Source organism: Genypterus blacodes, unplaced genomic scaffold, assembly GCF_046128005.1.
Source record: "Genypterus blacodes isolate CSIRO-AG114 ecotype Tasmania unplaced genomic scaffold, CSIRO-AGI_Gbla_v1 ptg000044l_1, whole genome shotgun sequence".
NCBI lineage: Eukaryota > Metazoa > Chordata > Actinopteri > Ophidiiformes > Ophidiidae > Genypterus > Genypterus blacodes.
Window position 1 is genome coordinate 2,725,572 of NW_027466857.1, and position 14,382 is coordinate 2,739,953.

The 14,382-nt window shown below is 45.6% G+C and overlaps 2 protein-coding genes across 3 annotated transcripts in view; both read right to left on the minus strand.

Annotated features, from left to right (window-relative positions):
* Positions 1–1,794: 1,794 nt before the first annotated feature.
* Positions 1,795–5,898, minus strand: spry1 (sprouty homolog 1, antagonist of FGF signaling (Drosophila)). Its single transcript, XM_076149169.1, has 2 exons — positions 5,264–5,898; positions 1,795–3,859 (listed from the first exon to the last, which is right to left on the minus strand). The coding sequence occupies exon 2, from the start codon at positions 3,802–3,804 to the stop codon at positions 2,716–2,718; it is 1,089 nt and encodes a 362-aa protein (XP_076005284.1). The 5' UTR covers positions 3,805–3,859; positions 5,264–5,898; the 3' UTR covers positions 1,795–2,715.
* A 1,854-nt stretch (positions 5,899–7,752) lies between these two features.
* Positions 7,753–14,382, minus strand: part of afg2a (AAA ATPase AFG2A) — a 102,015-nt gene continuing 95,385 nt past the window's right edge. For both annotated transcript variants that reach the window (XM_076149193.1, XM_076149192.1), the window contains exon 17: positions 7,753–8,564. In XM_076149193.1, coding sequence (XP_076005308.1) covers positions 8,382–8,564 — 183 coding nt within the window. In that variant the 3' untranslated portion in view covers positions 7,753–8,381. The remainder of the gene's footprint in view (positions 8,565–14,382) is intronic.

Below are 14,382 nucleotides of genomic sequence, written 5' to 3' on the forward strand. Positions count from 1 at the left end.
TAGCCCGATGATGAATACGGAGTGACAGACTTACAGAGCAGTTCACGTGGCAGGATGACTGAAAAGTGAAACACTATTCAGAGACATCGCAGCAGATTAGATGGTGAGATTTGAAAGACACGCTCGGTAACTCAACAGAGCCAAGTTCTGGAAATGGTGGGAGTAGAAGATGTTTCCTTATTTGGCTTAGGCTGCAAAATATCAAGTAAACACTGTCTTCCTGTTCACTGCCTCCTGAATACAGTTTAGATCTCTTCCAGCCGCCCTCATCCGCACAGGGGGAACTAGTGAAACCTGAAAAAAAAACGAGGCCTTCTATTGTTTGTGATCACCCAGGAGCCGGGAGCAAATGGGGCTCCAATTGCAGCTTTAAAAGGCAACAGGAAATTGACAAATCACTAATCCACACCAAACTTAAGGCCAACAAAAGGTACATTCCACCAATAAAAAGCACCGCGAGTACAGAAGGACCCATTTGGAAGGACGGTTCCTTTAATGCTAACTGCTGACCAGCTGGAATAAGCTCAGTCAGACCAAGTGAAAGCTTTGTCAGCTGAATAACAAAAGGCAGCTAGTTATGCTCTTTGTGCTGTTGTTTATCATTAGCATTTTAAACTTAACATATTTACTATCCAAATGCTGATGCAGCTTTTACTGAGAACTGTGTGTGTGTGTGTGTGTGTGTGTGTGTGTGTGTGTGTGTTCAAACGACAAACTCCTGTACTGAGAAATTCAACACAGAACAACCACAGCTCTGAACAGAATGATGGCAGTCATTTTTGCTACAGCACCTGAAGGCACCACCATCACATGTGCTTGATTATGGGCACAGTTGTGTCGTGCGCTTGCCAAACACTGCAGCTTCCAAAAACCAAACCTCTGTATAGTTTGTTTCTTTGCTATGTCGCAGTGGATTTCCTGTCTGTGTTTCCCCCGCTGTTGGCATTTTCTGCCTGACCAACCAACTTCCAAAGTGATGATCTCATCCCCTGGGGGCTGGGGTGGGGTAGTGGGGGTCAGCGGACTTCCCAAGTGATAAATTCACTGACAAAAAGAGGCGGCCAAATGGGGGAGTGAGGGTCGGAGGGGTGGGGGCTGGATTTTGCCCCCGCCGTTGCCTTTAGTGCAGGAACCAGGTCATAAAAGCCCAGCATTGATAGCCCGGTTTATTATCTTTGAACAGGTGGCCCCAGCTACTCGTAATGGTGGCTCTCATTTCTCAAGGCACTCACACACACACACACACACACACACACACACACACACACACACACACACACACACACACTGTGAGCTCCACAATATGGAGGCCATTTGGGAGTTTGGGAACATCCTGATCTGGCTATGTTAAAGCCCAGGGAATACACACTACAGTGCATAGTTTAGTGGTGACTTGCTGGCTGCTGTGATTGGAGTGTCTGTGTGTGTGTGTGTGTGGGGAGGGGGGGTACTTCCTGTGAACCAAATGCATGGAAACGTGCAGGAGCTCTGTTGCTCATCAGCTTTTGGGGCTTTTCGTGTCAGCGACCTGTATTGTTTAGATCTCAAGGTTACCGAGGAGAATCGCAGTAAAGAAACGCGCCAAGAATGTAAACAATCACATTTGGAGCTACAAGTTCTTTCTGCGAAAAAAAAGTTCCACTTTGACCAGAAATTCCACACACACTCACACCAATCGGACCAAACACACACCTGCACTTCCGCACACCTATCACCCACTCACGACATTCACATATGAAGTCGGTAACAAGATCAATCAAGACAGCAGACAGGTGCTATTTTTTCATTAATTAATATATTTTCTGCATTAAAGTTAACATAGTTTTCTTTTGTGCCACCCTTTAATTTTTCAGTAAGTATTTGATATTTTGTTATATTCAGACATGAGTAAATTTAAGACTGTCTCTTGCAATAAATATCATAAAATAATAGAGCTTCACATAATAAATATTTTTTACAACAAAAAAATGTTTTAACAGACATTTTTTCCTTTAAAAAATAGCCAGAATTCCTCTTATGGATTTGAGCAAACAATTTACAAAAAAAAAAGGGAGAATGCCACAGAATGTGTGTGTGAAGAGTTCAGATGGGTGGAAGGAGAGAGAAACATATCCAAGTGGGAGAAATATTATGAGATGGATGTGTGTGTGTATGTGTGTGAGTGTGTGTTGGTGTGTTAATGTGACATGAGCACAGGAACCGCAGCTTTATGTGGCAGCGAGCGATCATTCAAACACACCTGCTTGCTATGAACACCTGGTAACAGCTACATATTTGCCCCTATGGTAGATCGTCCTTCACAGATTTGGTAAGAGGCTCAGCTCCCACCGGGCACGCAGACCCAGAGGGAACCTGCCCACCTCAAAACGGAAGAAAAACTTTGTATATATATATATATATGTATGTATATATATATCAAAAAAAAGTGTTAATGAGGAGCTGAGGATAGACATAGAAACAGTTAAGGCAAACACTGGTCTGTAAAAACATGGTCCTGATCCAGAGAAAATCAAAATCAATCGAGTGGTTTTTTGTTACTCCTTTTGCTTAGCTCCTTAGGTTTCTGCAGCGAGGAGGGGAGGCTGGTGGGAGGTGCTTAGAATGTTTGATAAACATTTATTTGTGACTATCATCATCATCGTTATCGTCATTGTCATCGTCTGATCCATGTCAAGAGTCTCCCACACACACGCGAACACAAACACACAGGGGCGATCAGGAAGGTTTCTCCTGGGTGTGTGGTGCCCAGCTCTCCAGTTTGCAATAGACAGTGTTTGAGTTCTTGCAGCGGCAGCCGGGCCTGTTGACCCGGTCGTAGCAGCCCTGGCACGCCTTCAGACACCCCTTAACAGGCAGGTAGCATAGCAGGCAGGGGAAGAGCGCCGACATTAATCCCATGCACAGGAAGCGAGAGCAGCAGTGGGAGCGTGACAGCGAGCAGGGGTGGTCAGCGCATGAGTCCCCCTCGTCGTCATTGGAGCAGTGGTAGAAGATGCCCTTGACCAGGCACATGCAGGTGCCGTGCTCCAGTGCGCTCTCTGCAGAGCAAAGGCACTGACCGTTGCAGGCCAGACAAGAAGGCAGAGTCCTGGGAGCTGTACAGTCACTGCACTTGCACTTCCCACAACGTTCGCAGATGAACTGGTGCCCGGCAGCAGCCACCACCCCTTTGCCAGAGACTGAAAAGTCTGTTTTTCCCTTGCTCGGTGGCTTAAGTGACGCCTCCGGTGGAGGCTGGTGGAAGTGTGGTCCCTGCTGGGGCTGCAGGAGGGCCTTGGGCTTGGGCTGAGTCCGAACAGGCCGCTCCGCTCTGTGGTGCTGTAAGCTCATGCCCGGCCTGGTGGGGGGCGAGCGTGCCAGGAGTCCTTGCTCAGAGGAGGCACTGCTGTTGCTCCCTGAACTGGCAGCACTTCCTGTGCTGGTGGACCGGCTGAGTCCCGGTGCCCGGGAGCCGCCATACTGCTGTCCCCCGGCCACCACCACCACGCTGCCCCCCACGTGATGATGGTGGTGCCCCGATGGTCGGTGCTCATAGTTGTTGTTCACATTGACGAGGATGACCTCGTGAGTCCTCTCCTGTTTCTCCTGGGGCCTGGGGGGCATGCGGGGCACAGGGGGCCTCCGTACCACTGAGGGCCCCTCTGTATACTCGTTGCTGGAGCGGATGGCCTTGATTTGGTCCAGGGAGAGAATGGCGGCATGCTGGAGCTCCCGCTCGTAATCCGTCCTCTGCCGGCCCTCTAGGGAAGGTTGCTGGATCACCACTAATGAACCGCCGGGGCCATGTTGACTTTGGAGCTCCATCTGGGGGGATCACCACTTCCGACATTCACAGTGGACTTGGCATGCATCGGAAAACCTGCCAGAGGGGAGAGAGGCCAGGGGAGAGACAAAGGGCAAGCAGAGAGGGAGGGACAATGTCAGAGGAGCCAAAACATGGCAGGACACTTCAGAACACAAGTTACGGCTATCTGATGATCACACACATCCACAAAAGAACATCATGCATTAAATAGGAAAGTAAAGGAGCACTATACATAATAATAAGAACACTAATTAAGTAAAATTTAAAGGTGCAATTCAAGTTCTCCCTCCCTCACAGTTCGACCCTGTCAACATCCCAATGTGTCCCATTTGCTCCGTTACGTGGGGCTCGCAGGGGGAAAGTTGACTATTAACAAGACTTTTTGAACCTTCCTTCCCCACACGCACACATCTACACTCCAGTGGGCCCTACAAATACTTCCCCTGCTCATTTACATTTGTATGACTAGTTAACATTTAAATGCATCGCGGCGACGAAATGAGGACACGATCCAAGGGAATTAAATGAGCTGCCTCACTTAGTATTCTATTACTACACCGAAAGGGCTTTCATGGAAACGGGGACAAAAGTGAAGATTCAAGAAAGAAAAAACTTAAGGTCAGACCAATTTCCGACTAAATTCAGACTTTGATAGGGAATTGAACGTTTTCAAAGTGCTGCACCGGGATTCCAACGTCTCCTCACATTGTAGAGAAGACGCGTTGTTACGGAGTATTTGGTGTAACAATGTGTGTAAAAATACGCGCAAATGTCAGAAAACACAATCAGGAATCTGCGTTAGAGACATCGGGGATGTTATGAAGCAATACACACACACACGAGGCCAGAAGCAGAGGAGCGTGGATCCAGTTAGAGGACCTGACAGGACAGAACACCACAACTATTACGATTACTATTTTATTACACATCTAAACACTTTTCAAACACACAAAATGTAGATTTTAGGCGTCTGCGTGTCTATTAATAGCCCGATCCGCACTGTGCGCTATTAAAAAGGAGGAGATGTTGCGCGCAGAGCTGAAAGCAAACGAGCGTCAAATCCGCGGCGCAGGAGGATCAGGAGACATTAGAGAGGACGCATCCAAACAGACGGAGGAAACTTATGAATGAAAACAACCGCCGGTGGGGGGAGGGGTGTTTGTTACAGCACAGCCACGACGGAGGGACACAGGCGGGCGGGGGATGGAGGGAGGGGGGGGTTAGATCCATCAACTTCACCCGCAGATCGAGACTCTTTAAGGGCGTTTTAATGCGAGAAAGCATGTGCACTGATTGTGCACAAGTGGATTTGAACGTTTATATGGCTACAGCGGCGCATACACACACACACACACACTCACTCACTACGTGCGCTACTGCCGGTGCAACAATTGACAGAAAAAAAACACATCGATCTACGTTGAAATAGTTTGATTTTAGTGCGTTAAAGATACGTACCTATATGCAACCATCCATAACGTCGAATCCATCAACCAGATCGCTAACAAAACTCCATCCAAACGGGAGAGGGAATGTCCACAACGCGTAGCAGCAAGCTGGGAGATCTGCTGCCGAACATTCACAGCGGCAGAACTGTTAATCCAAGAGCGAGTGTGTATCCCTTTGCGTTATTCCCTTGGAGCGCTTATTTCAGCGTGCATTCGTCCCAGTATAGAAGCGTGTAAATCCAGTGTGGGGCTCTGAAGGAGGGAAGGAGAGGAGCACCTTGGGGAGGCCGATCGGGGGGCAAGCTCAACTTAGAAGAAGTCCCGTAGGAAATTGTTGTAAAATAAAAAAAAATCGTCGGAGCGAGGAAAGTTGTTCAGTCACGCGGTGCTTTTATATCCAAAAAGAGTTTCTCCTTTTCCGAGTTTGGTTGTAAAGTTTGCGGTTTAGTTGCTTGTTATTGCGGGGAGATCTGCGCTCTGGTGCAAAAAAAAAAGCGTCGCTTGGCTGGCAGACTCTCTCTCTCTCTCTCTCTTTCTCTCTTTCTCTCTCTTTCTCTCTCTCTCTCTCTGCTCTGCGGGCCTGTCCAGCACTGAATGAATGGAAGCGCAGGGCTCAGTGTTTGCTCGACAAGCCAACTCCCATTGGCCATTCACTCCACTGAAAAAGGATACATCGCATCCGCTCCTGATTCATTGGGCAGATGTGGAAGGCCGGACGATAGAGATGTGCGCGCCGCTTAAGGTGGAACGGCGGAGTTCTTTCTGTGGCAGCGTGGACTCGATGGAGAGTTCAGAGGAGACACACACACACACACACTTTGGTTATGACTAATGATGTGAACGCGAATAATGTGACGAATAGTGGAGGGATAAAAAGTCTGATTACGTATATTAGAGATGATTTGTCATATGAATGTTAATAATTATTTTCATCAATTTTAGTTCTCCTTCTGGAAAATCGAATGAAAAAAAACCACACAGGCCTTATTCATGGTATTTCTTTGCATTTTCCTTTTGCTTGTTTTTAAATAGTAACATTAGGTTATCTTAATATTTAGAAATATTGTCAATTCTGAAGATATGGACCTGAAGTTAAAGTCTTATTAATTATAAAACTTTAATATTGTCTTTAACAATACTAAAGATAAAATGTAATACTATTCTGCTATGTAATACTATTTAACATACGTAGTTATCTTAAATATCCCCCCCCCCCCCCCTTCGATAGGACACTTTAAAGCAAACTTGTGAAGTTCATGCTTACTTCAAACATACTACATTAGAGGTCAGACATACATATTCACTTATTGTGTTTGTTTGTACACAAGAATGGAAGAATGGACAGAAGATCATTTTTATCCGGGGACCCCCTGGGACCTCTTTACAGACCGCATCTGGTGCTGCAATCTGGGAAACACTGGACACACTGACAACTGTAACTGCATAAAGTACTAGAGGAGGGAGCGATTACAGCGTATCAGCTCCGTGGAATGTACCCATTACGCATTAACGCTGCAATATGAGAACGTAAGATGCGTAATGATGAGCATGAGTTTACATAACGCGCTGATATGGACTCTTTCCCATCAATTAGTGAGTTTAGAGCTTCGCGGGTGGATTGTGCAGCAGCAGGAGGGGGGTGGTGAGGGTTTAGTCCCAGACCACCTTAAGAAAAAATCCGCCCTGCAGCCAGGGGAAAGACTCCCCCTGCTCCTGCCACCCTCCTCCTCCTCCTCCCCCTCCCCCTCCTCCTCTCTGTTCCTGACTGTCTGGTTTGATTGGTGTCGCGGATGCGCTACATCCGGATCCATGAGAAAAGGAAGTTCAATACAAAGTCAATTTATCCTATTCAAATGGAAAAATCAATAGATGAGTGACCCCCAGTGCCATTTCGGGTCAGCAAATGCTTCAAAAAGAGGAAGAAAATACTCTAAGTAGTGTTAACGGACTGTTAGAGTGAGTGTGTGTGTGTGTGTGTTTAGGCTGGATGTTAAAACGCAGCTTCTAAAGCTGAGGGCTGGATGATAAAGCAGATCCTGGTAGACCGACAGATGGCCGCCTGGATCCCTGCTCTTAGTGGTCGGAAGTGCGGACGGAAATCTCACGATTACAGCAATTAGCTGATTTTCCATGGATGAACGTGATGAATCTACCAGCCGCGGTTGTTTTTCTGCCCGTGGACATAAAACAGCGGTTCCACGAAATAAGGGTATAGGAAGCATCGGGGGTCCTTAGAAGGGGTCCAGATCACTCTATAAGCAACAATAACCAGAACCCCATTCATTCTATAAGGTTAATACTGTTAGAACATAGATATGATGTGAATAAAGATTTGATCAGATGATTCATTTTCCACCACTAACAGGATAAGCTCAAAACCAAACCTGCAATCATGTCTGTGTGTGGAAAAAAAGAGAGAAAAAGTGTTATTTGACTGCTTAACTTAAATTCTAAAGGATTACAGGAGTCACATTTAGTTAAAGATTTAATCTGACCAGTACCAGCAGAGGCTCTGAGGTCTTGGAAGAGGAATGGACAGATGTTTCTGGCTGCACTATGAGCCGAAGCACTACAATCATTTAGACATTTTTCTCGGGGTTTTACTCGACTTTAATGTGTTCTTACAGACCTTTCATGGTAAGTTGGCCTTTATATAGTCTTTATATATGGCTTGTGTGACTTTTCTTTCTCAGTAATGATCTATAGACATCTTAATCTGTATTGAAATAGTTGCACAAAATGAATAAACAAGACCTTAAATGTTAATATTTTATAGAACAAACTCGCCATTTTCAGATAATTTGTTACAACAGAGCCTTCAAAATACATGATCAGAAACACAGAACAATGTGTTTTTAAATCAGCTTTCAATGCAAAATTGAATTGAATGTTATCTGCATTCAGTTAAATTGAACATTTATAGATTTTATTCTTTATTTACCGCCTTAATTACAGAAACGGAAGTCTTTAGTGCAACTTGTGGTGTCACTACTAAAGTGACTTCAATCCTTTCGCCAAAAAAACTGACTGAACTGTAACTAGCTGGTGGTTGGAGTCACTTTCTTCTCATATTTATGTGGCCTGATGAAGCAGAGGTCCTTGTTTGAGTTTTGTCCACAGCAGAATGATCAGAAGAAGCCCAGGCCGCTGTGCTGCTGCTGCTGATAGCTGATATACGACTGGATGAGAGAGTCGGGGATTCGAGGCTTCACGGTGTTCAGGGCACTTTCAAAGTGTCTGGCGGCAATGTGCTGAGCTTTGATGTCCTCTTGTAGGGCCAGGAGGGCAGCCTCTCTGCATACTGCTGTTATCTGGGACAGGAAACAGACACAGATACTCAGCTGTCACACTGACCACTACAGCCTCTGTTACAGGGTTGATCACATGACACAGAGGAGAAAGATGTGGAATGGAGTATGAGTTGGTTCATCTTTATCAGTTAAACCTCAAAACAAACTGTACATCATCTCCACAGCTGTTTCTATCTTACTTAAGGGTTTCTTTAGTCATGGAAATCCAGGAAATGTCATGGAAGTGTTTTGGGAAATTTAAAATGAAAATCAAGTAGTTATCTGTTATCAGGTAGTCATGGAAACATTTCTGGCAAGAGAAAAGGATAAAGTTTCATCACACTGGAAATCTGTTTATTCAATTTCACCTCAAGTGGGTGTTTCCATTCTATTATCTCTGATTAAGACAATACATATTTAAAGAGTAACAGACTTGAGACTGGATCGTATTATGATGAATTGATGTATTCAGGCTTATTAACAGTTGACTCATCATCATCATCACTTCCACATACATTTCCTAAACCTGGTGAACTCTCCCTCATGCTCATTTCTTCTTTTCTCTCACAGTATAGACACTAATCTGAGCAGTGTGATTGGAAATGTAGTGAGTGGGCTTTTCCTTTATCACGCACATTGACTCCACACAGCCAATGCAATGAATCCTGTCATTAAAGATCATAATGTTCAGTTATGGAGTCAGAGATCTCGTTTAAAGTCCATGTAGTCACATTAACTGAGGGGTGTGTGGGTGGGTGGAGCGTCAGAAAATGTTCAACAGTTCTTTGTTAAATAAGATAAATAAATAAATATTAATGATCTTTCCCTTTTTTTATTCATTACTGAACAGAACCCCTTAAATATGATCTGTAAAAACCCTTAAAACCTTTCAATTCAGATTAAGATGCAGTTTGAATTGAATGTGTAACTTTTTGGGTGTAGAACAGATGACATTTGATCCTCAATGCAATCAGTTTAAACTTTGCTTGGCTTGGCTTGTAAACCTGCCTCTGGCTAAGATCTGTTTCTAATGTAAGAAGCTCAAACAATGCAGCAGACTCCATGCACTTTGTTCTACATGTTGTAAACGATGCATGGAAGTTGTCGCCTGAACGGCAGAAGTTCTCCTGCAGCCTCTTTTCCACACTGCCGGTGGATGAATTATGCAACGTCTAATACGGAGGAGCGCTGCAGTCGCTGCGGGTGACATTTAGGAGAGATTCTGCACACGCCAGAGGAGTGACTCACTTCCGAATTGGTGGCGATGCTTGATGAAGGCCAGGCGTCTTTCCCAGCAGTGCCACCCTCCTCCCTTTCTAGAAGCTATGCTTTGTTCTGAGGCATGCTTTCTGTGTGGCAGCTTACACAACTCCCTTCAACAAGAGCGTCACAGGAAAGCATTCGCCTTAACGACTGCTGAGAGCGCCAGGTGGGAAGTGAGAGGGACGCACAGTCATGTGATGAAGCATGACGAAGTCTGTACAGTGAAAGACTGTGTTTGCTGCCACAGATGCTTAAATTAGTATTGTTTTGTATCGTCTGCAAACAGCATATGGTGTGTGTCCACTCCTCCGTCAAGCCATTACTGAACCAAACCCCAGCCAGACACATCTGCTGTCTCCACACAGGTTGGGTGAGAGAGTGGGCGGAGTTAGATGAGGGAAACGACATAAACAGGCTCTTAGAATAACTTCAGCATTATGACATGAAGGAGTTTGACTTCAATCGTTTTCAGGCTCAGTTCAAATTAAGTAGACATTAAATCTGTTATTTTGTAAAAACCTTCACTCAATGTTGATAAGATTGTCTGCTCCATCATCTTCATCATCAGTTTATTTCCTTGTTTTCCCTTGTAAATAGCATTTTTCCATGACTGAAGTTCTTATCCTACTTAATTGCTGTGTAGACAGTGCATCTTCCTGTCACACTGATTGATCCAATCAGCCACAGATAAAGCAATCGGTCATCAGATGTATTCAACTGTCAGAGCACGCGCCAGTCATGGTGTTTCTCAGCAGCAGAGAGTAAAATAAGGGGAGAAAGCTGTTTGAGTGTGTTCTGGCTGATCTAGCATGCACGACTAAGGACAGGTGCTTTGCAGATGTCAGGATGTGAGTGTGCACCCCCCCCACAACTTCTTCTTCTGTTTCAAGCCAACGAGGAACATGATTTGGGGAGGATAAACACACAGGCCGGGTTCATTTTCTATGAGGGTTTCCCATCATTCAAGTCATTTAGGCCTGTCAGTACTAATGATGCAAAACAATGAGGCCATGTACCCTGGATCCCTGTTTACAAACCCAGAGAGGGAGAGGGAGAGAGAGAGAGGGAGAGAGAGAGAGAGAGAGAGAGAGAGAGAGAGAGGAATGCCACATGTTGAACAATGTGATTTACTGATGTTTCCAAGCAACACCCATAAACAGGAACAGACAAACGCTGCAGCGCAATCAAACTGTAATTTCTTATTTATGTTGAAGCTTTGACATACAGAAGATGTTTGCCTCCTCCTGTAATGAGCCGACAATTCAGAATTATTCGGCTGTTTACTTCCACAACACCCAATGGCTTTATTTAAAAAAAAAAAAAAAAAAAAAAAACGTCCGGAGCTGCTCAGAAGTATACAAGCAACACGCGTGCGCACACACACACACACACACACACACACACACACACACACACACACACACACACACACACACACACACACACACACACACACACACACACAGGCGCCCACATTCATACTTGCTGGGTTTATGAGCGGGTCTGTGGAGGTGATCAACAAGCCAGTGTTTCCCGCTGTGTGTTTGCTCGTGTGAGCCTCCCAAAAAAAAAAAAAGCCACAAAGGCAAACAGGCCGGGGCGAAAGAGCCAGTTTGTTTGTAAACGTGAAGGCATTCCAAGATGGGAGCCAACAGTCCCCAGCAGACCCCCCTCGCACCACCTTGATACCCCCCCCAAAAAAACAACGCAACGCCCCCCTAAAGATAGGCCCCCCCACCCGCTCGCCCTGAGAGGGGAGAAGAAGGAGGGAGAGGGAGAAGGAAACTGCAAATGCACAGAAATTAGATTGTGGGAGGAAGGAGTGCTGACTTGCAACGGCTCTAATAAATTACTGATTTTTCAAAAAAAAACTTTTATCGCGATGCAGACTTTATTTTTCATTCCCTTCATAAATTATGTCAGCGATCACTTAAATTACGGAGAGGGCTGAGATGATGCATTGCAGCGGCTGCTGGCCGGTGATGTGGGCGAGCTCAGAGCTCCTGCCAGTGGCACATGGCCAAATGTGGAGGGAAAAAAAAGAAAATGATCAAGAGCTTCTCAGTTTGGAGACATGTTCAAAAGTGCTGACGCAAGATGACCCGACAGTCTGCTCAGAATAGCGAGTCAAAGAGAGTTTACATGACCCGGCAAACGCAGCAGAAAGTTATAATACTGAATCTGTATTTATTAATCCAGTGTGATTAATTTAGTAGCTAGTTTGCACTTCTAGAAAGATGAGTTCATGAGGATTTTGGTCAGTGCAGCCATTTGAATGGGGTTATGACATGAGGACCGGCACGTGCTCGGCTCCTTTTGCTCCAGGCTCCAGGCCTTCGCCCGCCTCCCACGCTTGCAGCCATTAGGGTGCCACAACATGTAACCCTGCATACAGCAGAAGCCTTTATGCTCTATTGGGTCACATCCCTGCAAACTGCCCCTATATCACACTGCCTCAAAGCAGAGAGGTAGAGGTATGAACTATGTGCTGCACTGAATGTGAGGTCTTGTTGTCTTTAAAATATAAGACAAGAGCAAAATGTAATGAGCCCTGAGACAAAAGAAGGCAGCAAACGGAACTATAATAAAATACAGCAAAGAACAACAATCAAAGAACGGACAAAGTGGAGCTAAAATAAACGTTTGACACTATAAACTGACATGAAGAGGCTGGAAAAGAGGTGACATGACCCATGATCAATCCATTCATGATCCATCATCCAATTACCCATCCATCTATGATCTGTCATCCGACCGTCTATCCAGCCATTCATGATCTATCCTGCAGCCATGATCCATCCATCCACCTATGTCTCCAGCCATCATCCATAATCCATCAATCCATCTTTTTTATCCATCATCCACCCTTCCAGCCATCATTTGTCTATCCATGCATCCATAATTCCACCCACCCAATGTATTCAGCCATCATCTATCATCCATCCATTTATCCATTCATCCATTAATGTGTCCACCCACTTACCCAGCTATCCATCCATCCATCCATCTGTTTACCCCCATCAACCATCCATCATATCCCAGCTTCTATGTGCACCTGTCTATGTCATGCACATGTTCATATTCATATAAACTGATGCAAATGGACTTCCTGCTTCCAGACGTCACAGGCACCTCTGTTGCATTTGTCATCTTCAAACAACACACAAAATACTCCTTACTTACCTCCAGGCTTACATGCCTCTTACACCTTCACACTGAACTAACCTCTGCAAATCTTTATTTCTTTGGACAATCTTTCCCCAGAGGAGGTAAGACGGGACACGTGCCATCAGTCAACCTGTTTAGCACGACAAAAATAAACCTTGTCCACAAGTGGAGGAGGGGGGAAAGAGCTTGTGCCTGCTGGCAGAGCATACCAACGCTCTCAGGTCAAATCTGTCTGGTGTACCTTTCGCTTCCTACTTCAACAAAGGTGCTCAGTGAGTGTATCAGACGGCCTTAATGAAGGGCTTGTTAGCTCAGCTACCGGCAGCAGATCCACTACACCCAGAGTGTGTGTTTACTATCAATCCGCCCTTGTGTCTACAGTGGGCTACATCCAGTCCCCCCCACCCCCCACCCAACACACACACACACACACACACAAACGGCCACATTTACAGGAGCGAGCCCACGACCCCCGACACCCCCACACCCAACCACGCCCCTCCCTCGAACACCTCCATCACTCCTACATTACACACACACACACACACACACACGCACACACACACGCACACACACACACGCACACACACACACACACACACACACACACACACTCCTCAAACTTCCTTGGCTGGGGAAGGGCCTTCTTATAATCAAGCTGACATTTAATGCCAGTGATGATATTGGCTCTGAGAGGAGCTCTTAAGCAAACGGCAAAATATTGACTCCCTCCCCTTGACTCACTTTCTAACCCCCCACCCCCCACCCTGACCCCACACTGGAAAAAAAAAAAGAAAGAAAGAAGCCACGCTGCATCCAATTTTCAGGGAGGAAATGAAATAATATATAAATCAAACGACGTCGGGGGTGCAGAGCCCAAACTCTCGACCAGAAATAAAACGTTTCATCCTCCAAAAAAAGGCAAAAAGGAAGTGTCTGCAGTGACATGCCTCCGCCAAGAGAAACAAGGCCTGACCACAGCTCCATGTGAAACCTATTTAAAATTACAAGGCAGGCGAGTGAGTGAGAGAGGGAGAGAGAGAGAGGGGGGGGGTGGGAGAGAGAGAGAGAGAGAGACAGAGAGAGAGGGTTAAAGGATGGAGGTTAAGTTAAGCATGGAGGGAGGAGAGTCAGGTGGGGAAAGGGGGATGAACGGAAACATGGCGCATGATCATAAATAGTCGAGGGTGTGTGTGTGTGTGTGTGTGTGTGTGAGAGAAAGAGAGAGGGAGAGAGAGCTGTGTATGAACGTGCACATGCTTGTGCTGCCTTTCAGCAGAGGAATTCAGATTCCGTTGAAAACACTGATGATAATGGAAGTGTGATTGTGAGGGCTTTTCCTCCAACATGTGTTTCAGCCAAGACAATAGAGGCGGAGGGAAGTTATTATACATGTCAGTCCAGAATA

Bases quoted from the DNA above. Each gene is read 5' to 3' on its own strand.
- spry1 (XM_076149169.1), bottom strand. From the start codon at position 3,804: ATGGAGCTCCAAAGTCAACATGGCCCCGGCGGTTCATTAGTGGTGATC.